The sequence below is a fragment of the Xiphophorus maculatus genome, chromosome 9, assembly GCF_002775205.1.
Source record: "Xiphophorus maculatus strain JP 163 A chromosome 9, X_maculatus-5.0-male, whole genome shotgun sequence".
NCBI classification, from domain to species: domain Eukaryota; kingdom Metazoa; phylum Chordata; class Actinopteri; order Cyprinodontiformes; family Poeciliidae; genus Xiphophorus; species Xiphophorus maculatus.
This window is the reverse complement of record NC_036451.1, coordinates 2,104,576-2,128,924: the sequence shown is the minus strand read 5'-3', so window position 1 is coordinate 2,128,924 and position 24,349 is coordinate 2,104,576. Positions and strand designations below refer to the sequence as shown.

Genomic DNA, 24,349 nt, shown 5'->3' with positions numbered 1-24,349 from the left:
CTGATATAATACTTAAATTATTCACAGAAAACAGGATTTATGATGGAGTGTTTGGGCTACACAAAGGAAAAAATAAAGTCAAAATAACATGAGGATAAAGTTGTAATAATATGAGAATCAAGTCATAATATTACAAGAATGGTCATACAAAAATAGTCGAAATAATATTATTCTATATAATATTAAGACTATTCTCATAAAACTACGACTTTATCCTCGTAACAGAACTTTTTCTCCCAAATTTTGACTTTATTCTCATATTATTTTGAATTTATTCTCATAATTTTATTACTTTATTCTTATTAGTTCAACTTTATTCTCGTAAAACTACAACTTGGTAATATTAGAACTTTATTGTAGTAATTTTGACTTTATTCTCATAAGTTTATCTTTTTATTTTCTCAGTGTGGCCCTAATACTTCATTGTAATATTTAGATTATATGCATGTGTGTGTGTGCGTGTGAGTGTGTGTGTGTGAGCGCGCGCAAATACAGTCGTGTTTTCACATCTTGTGGGAACTTTACATTGACTTCCATTCATTTTCTACAGCCTAACTCTAACCATCACATACCTATTCTTTACCATAACTAACCATCACATACCTATCCTTTACCATAACTAACCATCACATACCTATCCTTTACCATAACTAACCATCACATACCTATCCTTTACCATAACTAACCATCACATACCTAGCCCCAAACCCAAAAACAGCATTTCCCCTCATGAGGATCAAGAAATGTCCCCATAAGGAGCAGCGTCCCCACAACCCCACAATCTAGGCAGAAATAGGTCCCCAAGAGGATATAAAAACCTGGTTCTCACACACGCACACACACACGCACACATGTGTGAATTAAAACAAAAAGAAACAATAAGGTTTAAGGTATTTCTTCCAAACAGGCAGGATGAAGTTTAATGTGTTGAACATCAGTAGCGATAAAAGATGTATATATTTATATTTCTCAAACTCATCATTTAATGTCCATTTAACTGAAGCTGAACATAAGGGACGCCGGAGTAAGAGCCGTTTCAGGCAGATTATGTCGCCTGGATTATGTTGGTGAGTCGTTAGCAGAGTAAACGGATCGTACCAGGTTGGGTTTGGATCTGTAAGGAGATTACCGCGGTAACAAAGTCCAACATGGGGAGATTTTATGCTCAAGTAGAGACTGTGTGAAACAATCCAGCGCCAACAGGGAAATTACATAATAAATGAAGATTATTTAGATGTTTACATACATGGGGTGCTTTTTCTCTCTTTTTGTCACCTACAGTAAGTAAATCTGATTCACTTTGGTTATTTAATCAAATTCTACTTTAAAAAATATCTGCCTGCTTCGTGCCGGTTGTTGGGTCAACTAATGAGGGAGTATTAGTCTCTTTTAACTCAAGTGCACCTTATTGCGAGCCGCATAAAGTTCAGATAAAGATTCAGATGGCAAAAGAAGATTTAAACAAGTGTACACTTTAGTTTATTTGGCATTTCTAAACAAGTTTAACATAAGTTTCAATAGAAGAATAATAATAATTCACTGACAAATAATCTTAGATGTAGATTTTAAAACTCAAGCAACCAATGGCGCTTTCTCCCAAAAAAGGTATTATAGGAGAGGTCAGAGCAGGCCAATAAAAAAAATAAACATTCTTCACAAATTCCAAAGGAAACATATAATTTCTTTTTCTTTTTTATATATATATTTTTGTTATTGGCCTCCCCTATATATTTTTATCTATTAATTTCCAATTTTAATAAAATTTCTAATTGTATAATTTGAAGTTTGCAAAATTTTATAAATGTATCTATTAATTGTGTTTTACATTTATCTCCTGATTGAAGAAGATGACTATGTAAGACTTTCTATGACCTGAACATGATTCTCTGGGTGGCCAACATTTTTCTACAGGGTACCATGGCACCCATTTGCCCCCTATGGGGTAGCCACTGCAAACAGAAAAATATGTAATTTAGATCCTTGTAAAAAATCCTTAAAAAATAAACTGACAATCACAAGGACTTGTGTACAGAGTATGAAAAAGCATTTCATATTATTATTTATTATTTTATTTCTTGATTGAGTCCAACAATTTGTGGCATCAGTGGTTCAATCACCAGGTTTTCTTTCATAGAAATATTGAGAATATCCCTTGGTTACTCTGCAGATCTGCTTCTGCTGATTGCATCCAGTAATTGTGAGGTACTTTGAACCTCATCCAGGTGCCATGTGACGTCTGATACAAACCCAGCTGTTTGTCAAATATTAACCAGCATTAAAATCATTTAGTTGAATCATAAAACCAAAGTAAACAGAATAAAAATAGGAGTGCTATTAAAAAAAAGAGGGAATTAAACCAGAATTATCATGAAAAACACATTTTGTTTGTATTAATTAGCAGTGAAATGATTCTGAATATTCTGGTCTTTCTGATATTAGTATCCCTGAGCACATCCATCTGCTCTGGGGTCTGATCCTGCCCACAGCACCCTGGGTGGAGAACCGGTTTGAGGGATGGAGTGACTCCACCAATCACCCACAGTGATTATCTGTCCACGCCCAAACTGAGCCCTCTGGTGGCCTACGTATGGAAATACAAGGGTGGTTTAAAGACAGGTTTCTCAAACATTATTCACACTTTTCCTGAGTAAAAACTCCAATATCAGGCTTGTTTTTCAACTGCAATTACAAAACTGTAGATATTTGTGTACATTATCTACTATGATTAAAACAATTAATCGTGATTAATCAATGATTGTCAACTAATTTAATAATCGATTAATTGTTAACTGCAGTAAACAAACTCAAAGAAGGCAATTTGCTTAAAGAACAGCATAATCACAACAGTAATTAAGCCAAAACTGTACAAAAAACATATATATATTTCAATTGAGATGTAAAAAAAACTTTGTCGGTCTATAAATATGTCCAACAAGTTACAGTTTTAGCTTCACCCGACTAAATTCTGTAAATAAAACAAATAATAATAAAATCTCCTATTATTTTATTGCATTTTAGGGAATGAAATGGGCATTATAGGATTATCTCATTTTAAAAAGGAAATGAATTAATTGTTTATGTGGATTTTTATGTATTTCTAAAATAATGAACTTTCTAAAATATGTCAATTATTTTACCAAAAGTTATATTTTTTAGTGGTTAAATAAGAAATCTGCAGAATGTGCCAGATTTGTTTATCCGATTAATCGATTAATTGAAAGAATAATCAACTAATTGTCAGAACAGTTTATAGGAAAATTGATGAATACAATAATTGTTAGTTGTAGTAGTTAAAATAAGTTTTTTTATGTTCTATTTTCTGACTTTTTTAGTTATTTAACAGACATAATCTGTTTGCACTTTTCAGGAAAGTGATTTTACTTCTGCGTCTCGTTTAGGAAAGAGAAGAGGAACAAAAACCAACATCCTGCTTGTAAAAGGAACCAAAATGTTTTATGGAAGCTGTGGTTTATTGACATTAACACAGAATGTTATTTCAGCAACAGTAATTTTTTATGGATGTTACTATAAAGTATATCAATAAAACAAGTTATTGTGGCACATTAACTTCCTTTAGCTGCTGGTGGTAAAATGTGGACTATAAGTCAATGGAGAACGGTCCAAACTACGACCAAAAGCATTTCTGACTTTTTAAACGCAGAAAATTAAAACATATTTTGTACATTAAAAATAAAATACCTGTAACAGGCCAGTTGACTCTGTGGCCTCTTCTTTTCAGCTCCTCAGCCACTTCCTGGTCGATCCCTTCCTCCAAATTAACTAACCACTGACCAGCTGCAAGACAGAATCACCAAAAAATTATTTCTCCTTCAAATTATGCAGAATTATCATTTTTATACTTATGATCCCACAATACACGACAGAAAAGAGCTACTTGGCCACTTTAGTATGCAGGAATAAACTTCATATCTATATTGCAAGATAAAAATAAATTATTATGGAGCAAAAAATGTAAAGTTTAAATAAGGTAAGTCAATTCGGATGATTGAAATAAATAAAATAACATTGCTTTGTGTATTGCACTTTTATTTTCCACTGGAAAATTCAGTTATGAAAGATCCAGGATTTATAGATATCGTGTACTGTAACAAAACATTTAAGGCTGAAACGATTAATCGTGGTGAATCAATTATTCAAATAATCAACTAATTTTGTATTTGATTAATTGTTAACTGAAGTATACAAACTCAAAAAAGCATAAGAAAAAAGATTAAGACACTCAGAGTAGAAAAGCTTAAACTGTACAAATATACTGCATTCAATTTTTTTTTTTTTAAATGTCTGTAAATATGTCAGAACTTCAAGTGGCAGTTTTAGCTTCACTTGGTTTAAATTCTGTAAAACAAATCTATTAAGCACCTTTCGCTATTCAGTTATTAATTGGTTAATGCAGAAAATAATCAACGGATCTGTTTTAAACTGTACTGATGTTAATTCCATCAGAAAGTCCTGAGATTTTCACATGTTGATGTTAAAAGTATGTTTTTAGCTGCAGATGCATCGTTTGCTACAAAAGATTAAGTTTTCACTAAAGCAACAAATCTTTATTATTTAAAAAAGGAATTTGGTTATTGCCATTTTTATTAGATTTCCAATATTGTAAATAAGTGTCAGTGGTTTCATGAAAAATCTGCAGAATTTGCTCATTTTTTATTTGATTAATTGATTAATTGTCAGTTGCGGCCCTGAATAAAATAACTAAAAGAGCCAAAAACAAATTGTTGGGGATATATGCCATACTGTGGTGTAAATTGTAGTGATGTTTTCATTGTTTGACTTTTTGAAAAATGTTTTAAGGCATATACTTTTGTCATCGTATTCCACAAAGACTCTCGGTGCATCCAAAGCCTGCTGAGGGTTCATCCCAAACTCGACCATGTTCAGCAGGACCTTAACAAAACAGACCAGGTAAATCTACTATTAATTATTAATTGGTTAAACCAAAAATAGTCAATAGATGTATTTCTAAAAAGGTTGAGGTGTAAATCAAAGGAAGGTGCCTATTTCATTTATCCGATTAATCGTCAGAATAATTGACAGATTAATCAATTATAAAATAATCATTAATTACAGCCCTAATTCTGCGTACCTGGATGTGTCCTTGAGGTTGCATAAAGGCCCCCATGACCCCCAAGGCAGCGAGCAGTTGGGGTTTTTCTGAGTCGGTGAGGAGAGCAGGTATTATGGTGTGATACGGCCGCTTCCCTCCAGCAACACAGTTAACGTGGCCGCGCTGCAGGGAAAAGTTGGCACCTCGGTTCTGCAAGACAGGAGAATATGAATTTCAACGCTGCCGTTCAGTCTGATTAGTTAATGCTAAAATAAGGAAACAATATCAGCTATATTAAGTATTTCATACGGCATAAAACACAAGCAAGCCGTTCATCTTGAGGTGGTGTTAATATGCAAAACCGGTTAGAAATTAGAATACCTTGCTCTCTAATTCATTTATGACACATATAGTATATTTAAAAATCATATTATTGTCTGACTGATTTACCCGTTCCAGCTTTATTAATAAGACCAGACTGACTGGTAGCTCTTGGAAAACCAAGTTGATGAGCCACACAAAACAAATATATATGTCCAGAAGACAGAGGGAGTGAGGAGTAAACAACAAACTGGTTGAGAAAGTAAAGTATTTTCAGGGATTTGAAGGATTTGAACCCTGAAATAAAGAACAGTATCCTCCTCTACAGCAGACCTGTAGCGAGAAGCCGCAGTCCTTAGGGACCAGGCCAGTCCCAAACCCCATGTAGGTGCTGTTGACAAACGAACAAGCGTTCCTCTGACTGTCAATCACACAGAAGTAGACCGTGTCACTTCCTGTCAGTAGACCTGGTTCCACTCGTGCCATCACCCTGCAGATCCACAAAAACTATTTTACAATAAAGAAAGTAAACTGATCAGAGTTAAAACGATTAATCGTATTGATCATGATTAACTGATTAATTGTTAACGGGATCATTCGTTAATTGACAGAAGAACAAGATATTCAGAGCAGTAATTAAGAGCAAACTATACAAATACATATACATTATTATACAAAGTGTGGCAATTTTTTATCTGATTGATCAATTAATCATTGGAATAATTGATTAATCATCAAAACAATCTATAGAATAATCGATTAATCGTCAGAACAATTGATAAAATAAGCAATTACTAAGGTAATCAATAGTTGCAGCTCTAAACCTGATGTTAAATGAAAACAAAACAAGCAGGATCCACATTTCCAAACTTATGTTGGGGATTTTTCTGTCAGTAAATAAGTTTAAACAGGAGGCTTTTCCTTTCACTTATAATCAACTAATATAGCAGTGCTGTAAACATTATTAATTTCCTGCTTTTCTTGATTTTTTTTACTTACCTTGTTTAATATGAAAATGTAAACATAGAAATTACTGAATGAAAAGGATGTGAATCATAAATGGGAGCAGGTTTAGTGCTCAACCAAAACATTATTAAAAAGTGTTTGAGGCTTAGTAATGCAACATCGCAGAACTCTTGATTGTTTTTTTATTTATTCAGTCAGTATTCAAATAAATTGTATGTATTTCAAAACACTGCAACAATTTAAACAACTTGACTGAAAATAAGTTTAAGACTTATGTCCTACACATAAGATTAACCTAAATTACCACTTTATAAATCATTACAATACATAAAAACCCAACATATATCACTAAATGTTATTACAAACAACTAGGCCCGTTACGATAACAAATTCTGGTTGACAATAAAATGTCCCAGAAGTTATTGCGATAAACAATAATATTGTCGTTTTTAGACCATTTTCAAGTAATGATAATAATGCAAGAACACATTTTCAAAGATCAATAAACTTTAATTTCTAATGAATATTTAACACTGGAACCAGAAGACATTTTAAATGTCCAAAATAGATCAACAAAACAACAGAAATAATAAATAAAATGAATTATGGAGTCTCTGGAAACAAAACTGTCCTTTAAAAAAAAGGGCAAGTTGAGACCAAACGTACCGGACTCAAGACTTTTGTCTTCCAGTTTTTGAAAAAGAGAGAAAGAAAAACAATAAATTATGTGAATTAAGTTATTAAGTTCATTTTAATGTATCATGTGATTTATTGATTTAATGCTTATTGTGACAAACAATTCAAAACCAAAATGGATTTCAACTCAATTTTAAATTTTTCTCTCTTTTAACCATCAAACCTTCACTTCAGCGTGTTTCTGTGTGCCTCAATTCAGCATAATGGATTATTATGTTTTTACGGTTTTATAGTTGGTCTATTTGTATTACAACTGATAATGATTTAAAGTTCAAAGTACATGTTGCTGGTCAGTAAACACACGAGCTATACGAGCCCACACCCTTCGTATGCGAGGGACGAGACAAAGACAGAGGAGCGTTAAGGTCAAGGGAAGTAAAAGTCCACAATCCTATCTAAAGTCAACAAAGAACAACTGGTACATCATGGCACCAACACACACACACACACACCTGTCCATGCTGATGTGCCGCGCCCGCTGATGGCTGTAACTTTTCGCCAGTAAGCTTTCCGTAGGGACGGTCATGTGGGCGGCATCGCCAAGGTAACGGAAGGCATCCGTTTGTGCCAAACGCACGGCCTCCACGAACACATGGATGTAGTCTGAGCTGTTGTGGCCTCCAGCTGAAAGGAAACGCAACGAGACGCATCAACAAAATGTTTTACTTTCAATTAAAGAGCAAACAATTTCAGAGTTTTATTTATATTCTCTGAAACTTTTGAAAAGTGACATTTCCGTAGGGTTTTACGGCAATATCCAATCTAGTTGGGTTTTTTTTTAATCAATATTGGGATCAATACAGATATTAATATTGGATCAGTACATCTCTAATTTTATCTATTTATCAAATTTTTGGTTTTTGAAGATTTTATTTCTGGAAAATCTGGATTTTTTTTTCACCAATGCCCATCTTCAGATTCCCATCATTCAGAGAGATGCAAAGCTGAGGCGGCCATCTTGTTTCACAATCGTAATTTACAGCTTCTTTTCATTTGAACTCTGAATTCATGACAACTGCACAATTAAATATTAGAGCAAGAGTTTCTTTCAATTATGAGAATAAAGTCATGTTTTAACAACAATACAGTCAAAAATAATAAAAGAATAAAGTTGTTGGGGGTTTTTTTTAAACTGAATATAGTCATAATATCTGGAGAGTAAAGTAGTAACTCCAACACAAATAAATATGAAAAATTAGGAATATCGAGGATCTTATAAAGTTATACTTTGGTCTTGGTTTTACAAGTAAGGAAATATTTGATCTTTTAACATCAACATCAAATTACCAGAAGCAGGACTATTAAATGATCTAACGAGTATTTTAAAGAAAGAACTAAAAAAAACTATTTTCTCATTAAAGCAACTTTTTTTGTTGTTTTAGGGCGTTTTTCTGGTAAAATTGCATCTTTTTGCTGCTAATATTGTCCTCGTAATTATTCAAACATTCTCACAACCCGCCGCTATTATGCCTTGTACAACTCAGAAGGGATGATTGAAATAAAGCCACGTTGGGAAAACATTTTCTGTCATTTCTGTAATTCCGTTTTTAAAAAAAGAAAGCGAGGGAAATACATAAATTATCAGATTTGGCATTAAAAAATGCAGATATTTTATCACTCAACCCCACTCTATTATACCTTCTAAAGGTAAACCTCAAATTTGTGATGTCACAAATTTGCATTTATGCCATCATTACAGATTAAAATGTTGATTAATGTTTCATTTACAAAGTTTTAAAAGCAGCTATAAAAAGGTGGGTTTTAGTCTAGAGTTAAAGGAACTCAGTATTTCGCCTGTTTTGTAGTTTTCTGGAAGTTTGTTCCAGATTTGCGGTGCATAGAAGCTGAATGCTGCTTCTCCATGTTTGGTTCTGGGGATCAAAACTGTGTTTTTGCAGCGCACACACAACAGTCTGAGATTCTAAAATCCTCAGGGTCTGGAGAAATATTTCTCCTTTGAGCTTTAGAGGATGTCAGCTGCATCTCCTCTGAGTTCCTGCCCTGTACCTTTGAGCTGAGGAAAGTTCTCCAGGATGTTGAGGAGCAGCAGAGCGACCAGGCCCTGACCGTTGGGAGGAAGCTCCCACAGACGCACGCCCTGAACACAAAACAAACCCGGTCACTCGCCGCTGACCGGGGAGCGAAGGCACAGGCATGATAAGCGACTCGGGTTGCCGACCTTGTAATCTGTGCTAATGGGGCTGACGACCTCGCTGTCGTGGCTGCTGAGGTCCTCCAGGGTCATGACCCCTCCGTTCTGGTTGATGACATCAACAATGGCTTGAGCCACTCGGCCCTGGTAGAAACCCGGTTTGCCTTGCTCACCGAGCTCCTGGGAAAAGTTACATTTATGTTATAGTTGGTGCACCACTATGATATTCACTTGGCCTATAGAGGCTTCATTATTTTATTCCTAAACAAAACATGTTCATTACATTTCATTACACAAAATCATTCTTAGATAAAAAAAAATGTTTGATTATTTTGAGCTCCTTTCAGAATAAGTTGTTTTAGGGCGTCTTGTCGCTTTAAATCCAAATAAACTGATGATGGCCACGCCCTCCCAACTCAAAGTTTACTCTTGGACATGAACATGCAAACAGATGGGCAATTATACAACCATATGTCTTTGAAAAGCAGAAGTAGAGCTTCCTGCTCAACCAACAAGAATGCAGCGACTGGTTTCTGAATAGTAAGTCAACAACAAAACACTTCTATCTAGCAGCCATTGTACAGCGCATACAGCGGTAAAACCAGCTGAACAAATGTGCTGGAGCTCTGCTGGGGTTGCTAGGTTACAGGCAGTGTCTGCTGATTCGTGATGTTACATTTCAGACGTTTTTGAAACGGCTCATTTTCCAGACAACAAAAAACATGAAGTTTAATGCTAGTTCAATCGAACTCTGATCTGGATCAAAAAGGCGAATTCTGGTGCGCCTACAAACCAAGGTTTCGGTTCGGTTGAAGTGAACGCCAAGCTGATCCAAAAGCAGAAAGCTTTTGGACCAACACACTGCATTCTGGGTGAATATAACCACGACAAATGTGCTAAGCTAGCTCTAGCAGGAGAAATGGCTCCTTGTTTTTCACCAAGTACGAAAGCGAAATCCTACCACCAATAAAATCTGACTCCATGTTTGTTTACATTTTGTGAAGAAGGAAGTTGTGCTCAGCGTCTTCTTCAGAGATTTCCGTGCCGATTCCGTCAGTGGTTCTTTGTTTCTATTTTGGTCCCCCATCGAACCGACTCCGGTGACTAAACACCGTTAAATCGTCAGAGTGAAGTCATGCCTCAGTCTGCCTTTGTAAATTTTCATCAATGGGGTGAATCAAAGTGTGAGTGAGAAAGGAAATGACGCATTTGGCTTCATCATGGAGTGACTGCCGCCATCACTGAGGGTGAGGTCATTTCCATTGTTTCTTCTGCCTCTGCAACGTGACGTTCTGTTTGTGTTACGGGTGTATGGAGAGTTTTATGGCGTTACATAATGCAGATTTTTAGGACGCCATTGAAATCAGGAATTCCTCCTTCAGTGGTGATAACGCACGCTCACATTCACTCACAGTGACCTCAGCTTTACCTCTATTGAAGTGTTGATGACAGAAAAATGACGGGAGGTTTATAAATACTGCAATACATATCAAAAAAACTCACAATAAAAGTTAGAAGTCTGAATACGGGAAAGGAAAGTTATGTTTTAGAAAGAAAAAGTGAGAAAAATCACAGTTTTATTTATATTAAGGACATATTAAGTTCCCTTCAGTCAGCATTCTGCCAAAATATGCTTTTATAAAACTGTTTGCAGATTGTTTAAAGCAGTGTTGTCCAAAGTGCGGCCTGTGGGCCATTTGCAGCCCGTGGATTGATTCTGTGTAGCCCGCAGATGGAAATTATTTTTATTTAAAGCGAAATTATCACTAACCAATTAAAATCTTCTGTCAAGGGAAAATATTACATACAATACAAAGTATTTGTCTTTTAACAACCAGACTTTGTGCTTTTTCTTTGATTCCATAGTTAATAAGAACACATTTATCAACTGACTTTTACTTCTTAAAATCTTTGAATTAATCAAACTTGACTTAATATAATTAGGATTTTTTTAAGAAAGAGTTTCCCAAATCATTGCTGGGAATAAGAACAAGCAAAATAATTTTCAAAATAAATGACCTTCTTTTAAGTTTTAGATCAACGATGACATAAACTTTCCTTTTCTACAAAAAACTGGACTTTTTTTGTTTAATTTAAAAGTTGGATGCTTAGTTTATTGTTTTACAATAAAAAAATACTATTTTTGTTTTGTGGTTTTAGTGCTTTTGAAAATTTTTTTTTTGGCTTGACAGGTTTGGACACAAATGTTTTTAAAAAATGACTACATTGTTAATAAAATATAGTATATATTAATCTTCCTGGGGTCTAATTGATAGAATACAAAAATATTCCTACAAAATATTTTTAACATAATATGCACAAAATTGGCCAGACATTACATTAATTAATATAGGTGTAATAAAAAATATGCTCTTTTTAAAAAAGAGTTTTCATTCAATTTTTTTTTGCCAGAGTCTCTGGCAAAATAATGATGTGAAAAGATTATTATATTTAATTTTAAGAAGTACTCATAATTATTAATATTTTAAAGTTAGTTAAATGAGTTTAATCAATACATTTTGTCACAACCGGCCCTTTAAGGACATTTATAATTATGGCCCAAAATGAAAATGAGTTTGACCTCCTTGCTGTAGACCACTGCTGTCCAAACTTTATAATAACTACAGGCAGGACACATTTTCATTAAATTCAATTTAAAATCCAAAAAATAGTTTATTGTGATTTTTGTTTTTAGTTTTACCTCACAAGCAGTAAACTATATTTTTTAAAGAAGATTGTTTTATTAAAAGGAAACAGACAATTTCCAAATTCTCTCTATTTTTTGACTTGTGATCAGGGGCCCAACAAAATCATTTTAAGGGCAATAAATGGCTCCTGGGCCACACTTTGGACATCCTTTCATTTAAATTCCCAGTGTTTATTTCCTTTTTAACTATGTTTTAATAATAAATGCAAATATCAGCTTAAATCTTTCTACAAAAAGATGTACAGATGTTATAAAACAAAACATAAAACAGTCAAAATGTTTGTTTTTATTAACTTCAGGGATTTACCTTTATGGTTTGAGCCATTGCAGTGTTTTTAAACACTTCTCCGTGTTTGGGTGGATGGCCGCCGATCAGCAGCTCCGCCCCCAGCTCCTTCTGCGACTCGCCCAAAGCCGCCGCCCACTTTTCCCAGTGATGCGCCGTTACCCCGGCAACCGGAAAGCCCTCTTCTGCCAGGGTCGCCGCTCCGCTCAAAACCTCCCGCAAGGACAGCTGGGGAAACAGGAAGAGGAAGCATTTTACAGGAAGCAGTGTGAAGCAGGAACACAAAGTGACTGTGGTAAACCTCTCTGCAGCGGCTGGCATCAGTAACAGACAGAGTTTTTATTTTATACCAGTTATATGTTGAAAACATCCATATGTTGCACTGTATCAGTATTAAATTATTTGAATATAATCAGTTGTGTTTAATTTTAGATAAAGATGCACCTTACATTAATTTTGCTTCTTTTTTGTGTGAAATAAACTGTCTTGGCCCGATGCAACCTTTTTATGAAATTCAAGGATCATCAAAAACTCTAAATTTAAACTTTATTTTTACTTCAATTCACAAACAAGATGGATTTTCTCCTCTATTTGTTTTTATGATCTGTTTGTGTCAGAATTGTCGTTTTTAAAGAGGTTATGTCCTTTAAATTCCTGCTAAATGGGGTTTTATTTACCAGATTATTGCAGAAAACATGACGACCAGAGAAGCAGACGAACCTTTTGGCTTCCAAACAACTGGACTGTGTCGCACCAGAGAGCAGGCGCTCCTGGGACAGTCACATTTAAAGCATCAAACACCGAAGGAGGAGCTTCTGCTGAGTAGCCGAGTCCTTCCAGAAAGTCCAGGGTCAAAGTTTGAGGTGAACGACCACTGAGGAGAAACATGAATGGAGCTTGGATAATTTCTCAACATCATCCGGGTGAGAATAAACCCGACAGAGGAGTCTCAACCTGCCATTAATCCCTCGGATTTCTCCAGTTTTCCCATCGTAGAACAAGCAGAAGGCATCGCCGCCGAGTCCAGTGCTGCACGGCTCCGTTACCGCCAAAGCCGCTGCCATGGCAACGGCCGCATCTGCAGCATTCCCGCCACGCTTCAGGACATCTGGACTCAAAAGCAGACCCAGGACAGTAAATGGTTTATGGCATTCCTGCAGCTCTTTGTCAAAACATACTCCTTAAATAATAGTAAATAATATCTTAATATTAATGAAAAGTACTAGTTCCATTACCACAACATGGGAAAAATGTCTTGTTAAGTGGAACTAGTCGTTTTTCACCAATATTACTGAATTATTTACTTAAAACAAGCTTCTATGTGTTGCTTAGTTAGTTTTGTCTTAATTCAAGTTTACAGAGATGTTTGCACAAGAAACTAGACGATACATGACAGTTTGTTATGAGACAGATAATCTGTGAAAGGCACCAAAAACAACCAATCAGAGCGAGGGGGCGGGTCTTAACATGTCATGTGCTGAATGTGCTAATGACGGAGAAACAGCAGCTAACAGGTGATTTAACCATCGTCATGATGATAATGCTAACTAGCCTTAGCATTCATAACATGCTATGCTAGCTGCAATTTGGCAGTGATTGACAGCGCTAAGCCCCGCCTCTGTTTGGTTGTTTCTGGGAAACTCGTTTTTTTCACTATTTATCTGTCTCATACCATACCGTCCTGACATAGTGACAATTTATATATGTAAAAAAAGTTTTTTAAAGTTACATACTGCAGCTTTAAAGTCTTATAGATCCCTCTTTGAATTGGCAGCTGAGCTCCTACAGAACCGTCTAAAGTCCAGTTTTCAGCGGTTCGAGCAGTTAATACTTTAATCAGCTCTCCCTGCGTGTTTAGTTTATAAAGAAGCCAACTCTGAATCCTGTAGTCCTCCTCATATGTTGCATGCATTTCAGATGTTATTAGTCACGATCAAATTAAAAACGCAGAACTGAAAAAATAAATAAACAAATCAGGTGTCACCGTCCCACTCACTCACCCAGACCCACGGCCGAGGCCAGCGGCTGACTGGACGCCACGCAGCCGTGCAAGCACAGCACGGGAGACCGGCGAGAGGAGAAAGGCAGGTCGGCTGTCATACCGCGGCAGCTTCCCGCAGAGACCGAGAAAACAGCGCGAAAATGCAGAAAATAAGACAAACCGAAGCGGACTTTCAACTTCTGATCGATTATTCTGTAATTGATTGTGATGGGCTGGGAGAAAAGAGGAGCGCAGAACTCATCAATTGCCTAATATCAAGTTCAATAAATTGACAAGTAACTCAAATCACTAAGACATATTTTTAAAATGTATATTAAATACTTAATATTATTATTTAATATTAATATTTTGGTCCGTCTGATAATATTAAATCATTGATGTTTTGATTAATTACTTGGTACTCAGTCTTTTTACCAATAGTTTTTTACTCCTACTTCAGTAATTTCTTGGCTGCTTTATATTTTACTTGAGTAGTTGAAGTAGTTCCTCTTAGTTGAGTATAATTTTTGTGTCCTCTGTCCGCTTCTGATTAAATCAGAAATGCTGAAGATTATTTCCAAAAGGTACTTTTAATTTGCCAAACGAGCCTCATTAACACAAATTCAATTGACATTGTCAAATTTGATTGTAAAACAAGAACGAAATCAACAAAAAGTGCATAAAAGACTAAGTTTGCGAAATCAACTGAAAATCCAATATGGCTGCCTTTAATATTAGTTACAGCTGCAATAAAAACAGTTGATCTCTCTTTCTAATAAAACACAGCATATTATACAACTTCCTTTAATGAACATGTAGCTACAGTGTTTCAAAGACATTAGCTTGTGTTCCTTTTATTAGCCTGCTCAAACCCACAGGTTTTCTATATTTGGAATTGAAACAGAGATGAACTGAACTTGACGTCATATCCAGATCCATGTTCTAATATAAGATGTAAAAAGAATCGACAGCGCCGGCACATGAATCACTGTCCAACGCTTCAGTTTTTAACATTTTGTCTGTCTTACACAGCAGTAAAATCCAGCTAAGCTAAAGTGCTGGAGGTTCTGCGGTTGCTAGGTAACGGGGTTGGGCTTCTACGGTTGCTAGGTAACGGGGTTGGGCTTTGCTGGGGTCAGAAGCTGAGGTGCAGTGCCTGCTGATTTGTGACGCTGAATAAAAACCTTCTTATTCAGAAGGTTTTTGAATAAGATCATTTTCCAGACACCACTTTTTTTTTTTTTTTTATAAAACTTATAGTTGTTTTCTTTTTTTAAGCTACTTTTAGAAGCATAAAAACACAAAATGTGAATTTTATACAACAGTATCCCTTTAAATAACTGAATCTTTATGGTATTTGTTGCAAACTAAATACAAATTGCAGTTATTCTAATTTACCTTCCTTTAATAATAAATACCAGAATTTCTTCTTCTACTACTAAAGGCAGCCAAAGTAGCGACTCTGGATACAGACTACAGTTTGAGAACAATGCTTAGAAATAATTAACAAATTATTTTATAGCTTCTAAGCTCCCTTTTTTCTTCTCTTTTTGCAACAGTCAATAGGTAATGGATTAGTCTATAAAACTGTCAGTTATTTTCAGAAAAGGTTATTTCTGTGTTTTTATTTAGATTTTAAACACCTATATGTGTTTTTTTTTGGTTCAAAATGTGATATATTTTCAGTGAGAACCAAGTTTAAGATGTATAATCTTTTTAAAACAGAGTAAAAAGTAGATAGATAAAAACTTAACCCAGCCCCTTTTGTTAAGGATGGGTAAATGTCAGCAGTTGTTCCTAAACTAGAACTAGTTTATAATTTAACTTAAAACAAAACTTTTTTCCAAATTTATGGCGGTGAAACTAGTATTTTCTCATAAATATTAATCAATCAAGTTTATTTTTATAGCACATTTCAGCAACACATCAGTCAAAGTGTTTTACCTAATAAAATACAAAACTAGAAAATAATAAAACAGCATATAATTACTAACAGAGAAATCAGAACAAACATCAAGTACCATAATCAAAATCATCAATACATAAAAATGTTGGTCAATGGTCAATTAAAGAACTTATTCCAAAGTATTATATATTTAGAACAAGCATGTAAATCTTGCTGAAAAGTTATTTTTTTAGTTAGTTTTGCCTTATTTTCAGTGTAATAAGATATTTCCACTAGAAACTAGACCAAAAATACTTGGTAAGATTTAGTTTTTTGTGCAGTGTTGGAGAAACACACTGTAAAACCACTAACATATAAAAGTCAAACTCGTTACTATATATCAAATCAGATAATAATATTCCTTAATGTTGATAAATTGCTCACTTTAACACGAGGAGATAATCAACAGAATGATTCATGCTGTGCTATGATTCATGTCGACAAGCCTACTGGTTAAACCCGCTTTCCATCGATTACAAGGCAGGGCTCCGATTAAATAATCTTACTTTCCTTCAAACCATACTTTTATAGATTCATCACATTTTCGTTGGACATTCCTTATTGATCACGAGTCTTTCTTATGAGTCACTATCAACCGACTATCTGTCACTTCCTCCTCTGTCTCCGTGTAATCCAAACACCGGGTAAAACATTAACCACTCTGACCACTGCTGTGTCCGGGTGGACACACAGGTATGTATTCCTGCATTAATAGCCCTCTGTGCGTTTTGAATGGATCCACCAGCTATGTGCACTGCAAAAACACACAATTTTACCAAGTATTTGGTCTAGTTTACTGCAAATATCTCAGTTCACTAGAAATAAGACAAAACTAACTTACAAGTAACTTTTCAGGAAGACAGGAGCTGGTTTAAAGTCAGTAATTCCTTAGTATTGCTGACAAAGTACTACTTCTACTTGCAGATTATTTCACTGAGAACACAATATTTTTCTACTGTTATAAGTGAAATAATCTGCAAGTGTAACTACTAGTTTTTCATCAATATAAAGGAATTATTGACTTAAAACAAGATTGTATTTCTTGCTAAAAAGTTACTTGTAAGTTAGTTTAGTCTTTTTTCAAGTGTACTAAGATGTTGCACTAAAAACTAGACCAAAAATAGTTGGCAAGATTTTTCGTTTTTGCAGTGTAGAAATATATGAAACACAATGACAACCTTATACACTGCAAAAACACAAAATCTTACAAAATATTTTGGACTATTTTCTATAGAGCAAATATTTTAGTACTTGAAATAAGAAAAGTCATTTATAAGTGAGTTATCAGCAAGATACAGGAGCTTGTTTTAAGTAAAACTCAATGGTTATAACATAATTTCCTCACATTATAAGTGAAATTATCTGCCAATCAAACTATTAATTTAAAAAAAAATAAGTATTAAGGAATTGTTGCCATAAAATAAGCTCCTATATGTTGCTGATAACTCACTGATAAATTAGTTTTGTCTTATTTGAAGTGTAATTAGATATTTGCAGTAGAAACCAGACCAAAATAATTTGTAAAGTTTTGTTTTTGCAGTGTGTGTTTGGACTTTGTATGGGTGTGTGTGTGTGTGAGAGAGAGAGATCTGTTTGATGTAAATGTGAAGCAATGAGATCATGTCTGAAGAGAGGAGGGGCGACTATAAAGGACCACATGAAGCATCAGCAGTCATCAGTAGGAAGGCAGGTGAAGCGGCAGCATCATTCTGAGTCCAGATATTTCTAAACTAGAGCTGCAAGAAGTTAGGAGTCGTCTTTCTGAAGCGGGCACAGCCTGGACTGTATCTAAATCTCAGAATATTTCAGACGAGTCGAGGCCCGGCGTGTGAAGCTTCGTTGTCAGAATGTGTTCGGGCGGCTTCGCTAAATGTCTGGGCATCAGCCTGATGCCTCTCGCCATCGTGTGTGTGCTCTGCAACATCCTGCTCTTCTTCCCCGGCGGGAAGGTTGTGGATAAGGACAACATCACAGACGAGGTCTGGTACTTTGGAGGCCTATTGGGATCTGGTGTGCTGGTACGTTTCAGGAAAGTCCTACGTTTCATGATGGTTATGCTGTCTAGAGTTGATAATGTGATGGTAAATGTGTTTATGTTTTTATAAATAAATTCAGAATTTTTGAAAAGCAAAAATTTGTTTTTAAAGTACATGGAAGCATTTTTTCCACATCAGGTAGGAGTTGTACGTATACTTTTTCCCTTGGTTTTCTCCAGATAACTTAATTCTGCATTTTCTGCATAAACTTTTTACCAACGATTTTCTCCAGCTATAGAGTTAATCTTGAGAAAACAAATATTTTTTTCTTGAAGTTAAGTCAAGAGAAACAAACTTTGAGATAATAGTTTTTCTTGAAAAACTCAATGTTTTTCTTCAGACATGTTAATTTCCCAATAATCGTTTAAGAGATGAAGAGTTAATCTCAAGAAAGCAGATATTGTTTTCTTGAAAACAAAACGTTGTTTCCAAAGCTTGTTTGAAAACAAACTTTGACAAAACAATGAGTTTTCTTGACAAATTTTAGAAAACTTGATTGTTTTCTCTATTGAACTAGTTAAATTTCCACTTTCCGCATATTCATCCCCAATGATTTTCACCAGATAAAGACTTAATTCCACAATAATTTCTTTACAGATATAAAGAAAAAATCCTTGAGAAAACTTTTTTGTCAAAATTTCTCAATGGTTTTCTCAAGAAAATAAACTGAGAAAATATTGAGTTTTCTCTACAAACTTCGAGAAAACTCAAAGGATTTTTCCGAGATAACGAGCTAATCTCGAGAAAACCATCGGGGAAAAGTGTATGCAGAAAACATCCGTTCTTGGCTTCCGTAGAAGCTGAAATGTATAATTAAATAATTAAGAGTTTATGAGAAAAAAAATTGTATTTAAAGTATGTGAAACCTTGCTTGATGCTTTTTTTTGCTCATCGGGTAGAAGTTGAAATGTACATCAAAAGATTGATGCTCAATAATCTTCTGTATGCTTGGTGACGGAAAATGGACACAAAAAGGAAATGAATGATTCCTCATTTAGATATTTTGTTTTGTGTGTGTGTGTGTGTGTGTGTGTGTGTGTGTGTGTGTGTGTGCGTGTGTGTGTGTGTGTGCGTGTGTGTGTGTGTGTATTTGGATGGTAGATGATCTTCCCAGCTCTCGTCTTCCTGGGTTTGAAGAACAATGACTGCTGCGGTTGCTGTGGAAACGAAAGCTGTGGGCGGAGATTTGCGGTAAAGAATTGTTTTGTTGTTCAACATCGTGAATTTATTTAGTTTATTTTACAAAAATCACTTACAAAATTGGGACTAAGTTTATTTTAATCACCGTAGCTCTTCATTTGAGTTTGATTTAGCCATTTTCATATTTAAAATGAAAACAATCAGGAAACATTGATCGATTTTCCAACTCGAAAGGAGCTGATATGCAACTGAAGGATAACAGAAGTGAAAATTAAAACGTTTTTTCTCATTTATGTACTGTATGGAAATTCAGACCTTATTTGTTTCCTTTTGGGATTGCAAAATGAAAAAACTGACTAATAGTCCAAATGATAACATTTTATACCATATTTAAATATAATTTTAAAGTAAAATAATTGATATAAACTTTCTTAAATATGGATCTTAGGTTTCTGAATTCTTCAAAATGGCTGCTGTGGTAAACCCTGTACCTTGCCCTGGGATGCGGAGCCCCAAACGGTGTGGCAACATCAGACGCTTTAAAGCAAATATGATAAAGGGAACCAAAGAGCCGGAGCAAATAATTTCCCATAACCCAACTAGGTTTATTGAACTTTAATTTGAAACAAACATGATTTTTATTTGATTTGTGAAATGTATTAATTGTAAAACACAAATGAAAAAGGTGGATTTAAAAATTTAATTAATGTTAGTGGTAATTAAATTGTATCCCCAGTTCAATTTCTTAGTTTTCACCCATCTTTTGTTTCTTTTACCTGTTTTATGACTTAAATAAATAAAAAAATAAAAAAATTTGACCCATAATGTACTTTTTGTGAAGCAGGGATTATTATAACAAAGATCATGTAAGACTTCAGTGTTTTGCCAAACAACTTTTCATAGTTGTTGACACAATGAAAAATTGTTACCAGTTATTTTGTTCATTTAGTAAAAATGTTGGAGTGATAGACGGCCTCCATGTTTTACTGCTTGTTATCAGTTTAACTGTAAATCCAAATCAGGCTGAGGCTGGAAGGGAAAACAAACACAGTGGCGCTGTGTACACACACCCTTCATGATTTACATGGCCATAAATGTAAAAACACACAGAGAAATGCATAAAACTAAGCACACGTATTAATGAATGTTTGGACGGTTTAAATGCGTCTCTCACAGTGTTACTATTGTTCCGCCAAAGATGAACACACACACACACACACACACACACAGATCGATCAGGAATGTGAAAATCAAACAAAACTTTGTTTGATTTTCGTTGTTCTGCAAAAACACAAAATCTTACCAAGTAATTTTGGTCTATTTTCTAGAGCAAATGTCTTGAAATAAGACAAAACTAACTTACAAGTAACTTTTCAGTAAGAAATAGAGGCTTATTTTAAGTCAACAAGTCCTTAATGTTGATGGAAAAAGTACTAGTTCCATCGGCAGATAAATTAACTCATAATTTGGAAAAAAAAATTTGTTATGAGTGAAATAAACTGCCAGTGGAATTAGAAGTGGGTTGCTAGGTGAAGGGTTGGGCTTGGCTGAGGTTGCTAGGTAACGGCACAGCAGTAGATGCGAAATAAGTAAAATAATCTGCTGATGGAATTAGTACTTTTTCATTAACATTAAGGAATTATTTACTTAAAACAAGCTCTTATATGTTGCTAAAAGTTTTTTGTAAGTTAGCTTGTCTTATTTCAAGAGTAATAAAGTATTTGCACTGTAAACTACACCAAAAATACTTGGTATGTTTTGCTGTTTTTGCAGTGATTCCATTTAAATCATATATTGTATTTGTATTTCTGATCAAGAGGACGCTGAATTCATTGTACCATTTTCTCTCTGTTGTGTCCACATAGATGCTGAGCTCCATACTGTTTGCAGCTGTTGGCGCGCTTGGTGCAGGTTACTCAGTTGTAGTGTCATGTGTAGCTATCAACAAGGGGCCGCGTTGTTTTGTAGTTGACCCTGTGGACGTCAACCAAACAGAATGGAAATACCCTTTCGACAATGGGTGAGATGCTGTGCAAAATCACAAATTCATGAAACACATTTCTTAGTACAGACCCCAATAGCTGTGTTTGTTTATATTAGCCATAAAATTGTTAATATAAACAATTTTAGTAAGTTGAAAAGAAGAAAATAAATTTGCTTAATGGCAACATGTCAATTTTGAAAAAAACTCATGTTTTTTTCTAAAACAATTTGGTGCCAGATGAGACTTTTCGGCTGCATAAAAATGAGCATATTTTACAAAACTACAATGAAAACACTTTTTTCACATTAGGAGTCACATGGTCAGCGACCGCATGCTGACCATGTGGAAATGACGAATAATTCGACAGGAAGTAGTTGGATGATGATGGCACAGCATGATTTTTAATGACTTACTGTGTGAACAAACTTATTCACAAGTGATTTTTAATTGTGCTTATTTCATTTACATATGGCAATTGCAAGACTGTTTGTTTTTACATTAGCTAAATATTTAAAAAGTTCTGAGCACATTTGTAATGAAAACACAGCTAATAAAACTCGCACAAAAACAATGTAAACTATTTTTGGCACACAACAGATGCATTTCCTTCACACTCTGTCCATTTCACACTGTTTTTTTACATTAGCAAAATATGGACCACAGCTGTTGTGTACCAAAAATAGTTTATATTGTTTTTGTGTCAGTTTTATTAGCTGCCTTTTTGTTACAAATGTGCTCAAAACTTTGTTGATATTCTGCTAATTTAAAAAAGAAATGAAAAAAAACCCACACGATTTCGCAATTCAATCAACATTTAATCAACAATGGAAGCGATAATACCCAAATATATACAAAGTTTTGAGCACATTTGTAAAGTAAACCCAGAAATAGTCAGAAATGTATATTCTACTCATCAAAAACAAGCTGAAATAAATAATCCGACTCTATATTTAATCTTCAGAGACTACCTGAGGAACCACACTCTCTGGAGTGAGTGCAAAGAGCCAACAAATGTGGTTTCCTGGCACCTGGGCCTGTTCTGCGTGCTGCTGGTGATGGGTTTAATCCAGATCGCTCTGTGCGCCGTGCAGGTGATAAACGGCCTGCTGGGGGCGCTGTGCGGAGACTGCTGCGGCTGCTGCGGAGGGGTCAGTGTCCAGGAAGCTGAATTCACTTCCAACACTGCAAAAAAAAAAAAAAAACATTACCAAGGATTTTTGGTCTAGTTTCTAGAGCAAATATCTACAGTAGAAATAAGCATTATTTAAATAATATAAACTATTTCTATTAAAAATATTTGTGAATATTTTTTCACAAATATTGACTTAAAACCAGCTCTCTAAACTTTCAGCAACTATCTTGCTGAAAGGTAACTTGTAAGATGGTTTTGTCTTTTCTCAACTGTACTACGATATTTTCATTAGAAACTAGATGAAAATACTTGGTAAAGTTTAGGTTTTTTGCAGTGAACAAGTCTGCAGAGATTTCTAACTTATTATTCTGTATTTTTATCTGTTGTCGTAACCTGAAAATCTCCAACTGAGTCTGTTTGGTTGAGTTATGTGAACTGAAAACATGTGACTGATAATAATGTTTGTCTTTCAGAGCGATGGAGCCGTATAAGCGCCTCCTGTGGATGAAGACAGATGGCGGCCCCATATTTATTCTCCTTCCTGAGGATGACTTTTACGCATCATCTAACTGCTGAAGAGCTTATTGATTACAGTGTGTCGTCTGAAAACACTGCAAAAATGACAGAGCTCTTTTTACGTTCTTAGTTTACTTTCTTCTTGCAGACTCTTATGACTATGTATTATTACTATTATTGATAATATAAAGGTGAATCTGCTGTATATTGTTATTTTCTGATTTTCTATCTGCTATATGTATTTATTTCGTTTCATGGCTTTGTTGTTTGTTTTTATTTTCTCCCCAGTTGCTCCTAGACATTAATACTTTATGAAGTAACATGACTGCACCCTTGTGGGCTTCATTCGCAAAAGATTTTATTGTACTTTACATAGTAATTATTGCAGTTTTTCTCAGTCACTTTGGTGCATTTCTCTCTTTGCAAAAACATAAGAACATTCTCAGAACAATTTGTACAAACCGTAAAACACCATGGATTAACTGCAAATGTCAGTTTATTTCTCAGAATCCTTAGTTTATAACTCAAAAATTAAATATCTGCATCAACAAACATGTTTGGATAAAATTCACATCTGCTCTTTTACTGTAATTTTTGACAGATCATGTTATTGTGAAAAGACAGTCCTGCATATTAAGATTTACATGACAAATTTACGCTTAAATGTTGTGGAGTTTCAGAATATTTAATAGAAAGCTACATACATACTTTTGATCAGCATGATAACATATCATGTTATCAGAATTTCAAATCTGTTCTGAGAAATGAAACAAAACAGAGAAAAATGTAAAAAAAAATAAATAAAACAAATAAAAATAAAATTAAAAAATGGTTTTGTCTGAATATGCTGTAGTAACAGAAATGTCATGCATTTACTTTATTCTCTTATTACAAATTTGGGATATTATTGGATTTCTCTTTTACATACAAGTTAATGCTGCATTCCAGTTACACTTTAAACTGGGAAATTCCTAAAATCAACTGGAACGCCCTCTGAAGTCAGATTTTCCATTGGGAAACTGGGCACCACTCGCCCAGCTAGGATTTTTAAGGCGAACTTCCCGTTTCAATATGGCTGCTCCTCACATCTACTGTAATATGATGCGGTGGAAACGTGTTTATTTTACAAGACTCAAGATGTAAAAGTGCATCTAAATAATGCACAATTCTACATGTAACGCCTTCAACTCTAAACTGAAAAGTCGTGGTGTTTGCTGATGGAAAATAAAGCTTAAAACTATGTTTGTTATTGGTAAATATATCAATGGGTGCCGCCATGTTTTAATTCCGACTTTGTAACTAAAACGTGACCTTGGGTGTGACATCAAATCCAGGTACCTGAAGGAAAGCATACTTCTGAAATCAGCATTTGTAAAATGGGTTAATAAAATTTATCTTTCTTCAGTTCATCCAGTA

The 24,349-nt window shown here is 34.7% G+C and overlaps 2 protein-coding genes across 2 annotated transcripts; one reads left to right on the top strand and one right to left on the bottom strand.

The window, feature by feature from the left end:
* Positions 1 to 279: 279 nt before the first annotated feature.
* Positions 280 to 14,434, bottom strand: LOC102228901 (glutathione hydrolase-like YwrD proenzyme). The gene is made up of 12 exons (XM_005805227.2): positions 14,200 to 14,434; positions 13,154 to 13,307; positions 12,920 to 13,073; positions 12,221 to 12,427; positions 9,234 to 9,386; positions 9,062 to 9,152; positions 7,507 to 7,678; positions 5,726 to 5,882; positions 5,111 to 5,281; positions 4,827 to 4,911; positions 3,700 to 3,795; positions 280 to 2,581 (listed from the first exon to the last, which is right to left on the bottom strand). Exons 1-12 carry the CDS (start codon positions 14,297 to 14,299, stop codon positions 2,436 to 2,438), a joined length of 1,686 nt encoding a protein of 561 aa, XP_005805284.1. The 5' UTR covers positions 14,300 to 14,434; the 3' UTR covers positions 280 to 2,435.
* Positions 14,435 to 17,784: 3,350 nt separating this feature from the next.
* On the top strand, positions 17,785 to 24,175 carry tm4sf4 (transmembrane 4 L six family member 4). The gene is made up of 5 exons (XM_005805212.2): positions 17,785 to 18,143; positions 19,263 to 19,352; positions 21,167 to 21,321; positions 22,247 to 22,433; positions 22,891 to 24,175. The coding sequence occupies exons 1-5, from the start codon at positions 17,973 to 17,975 to the stop codon at positions 22,906 to 22,908; spliced, it is 621 nt and encodes a 206-aa protein (XP_005805269.1). The 5' UTR covers positions 17,785 to 17,972; the 3' UTR covers positions 22,909 to 24,175.
* The last annotated feature ends 174 nt before the right edge of the window (positions 24,176 to 24,349 follow it).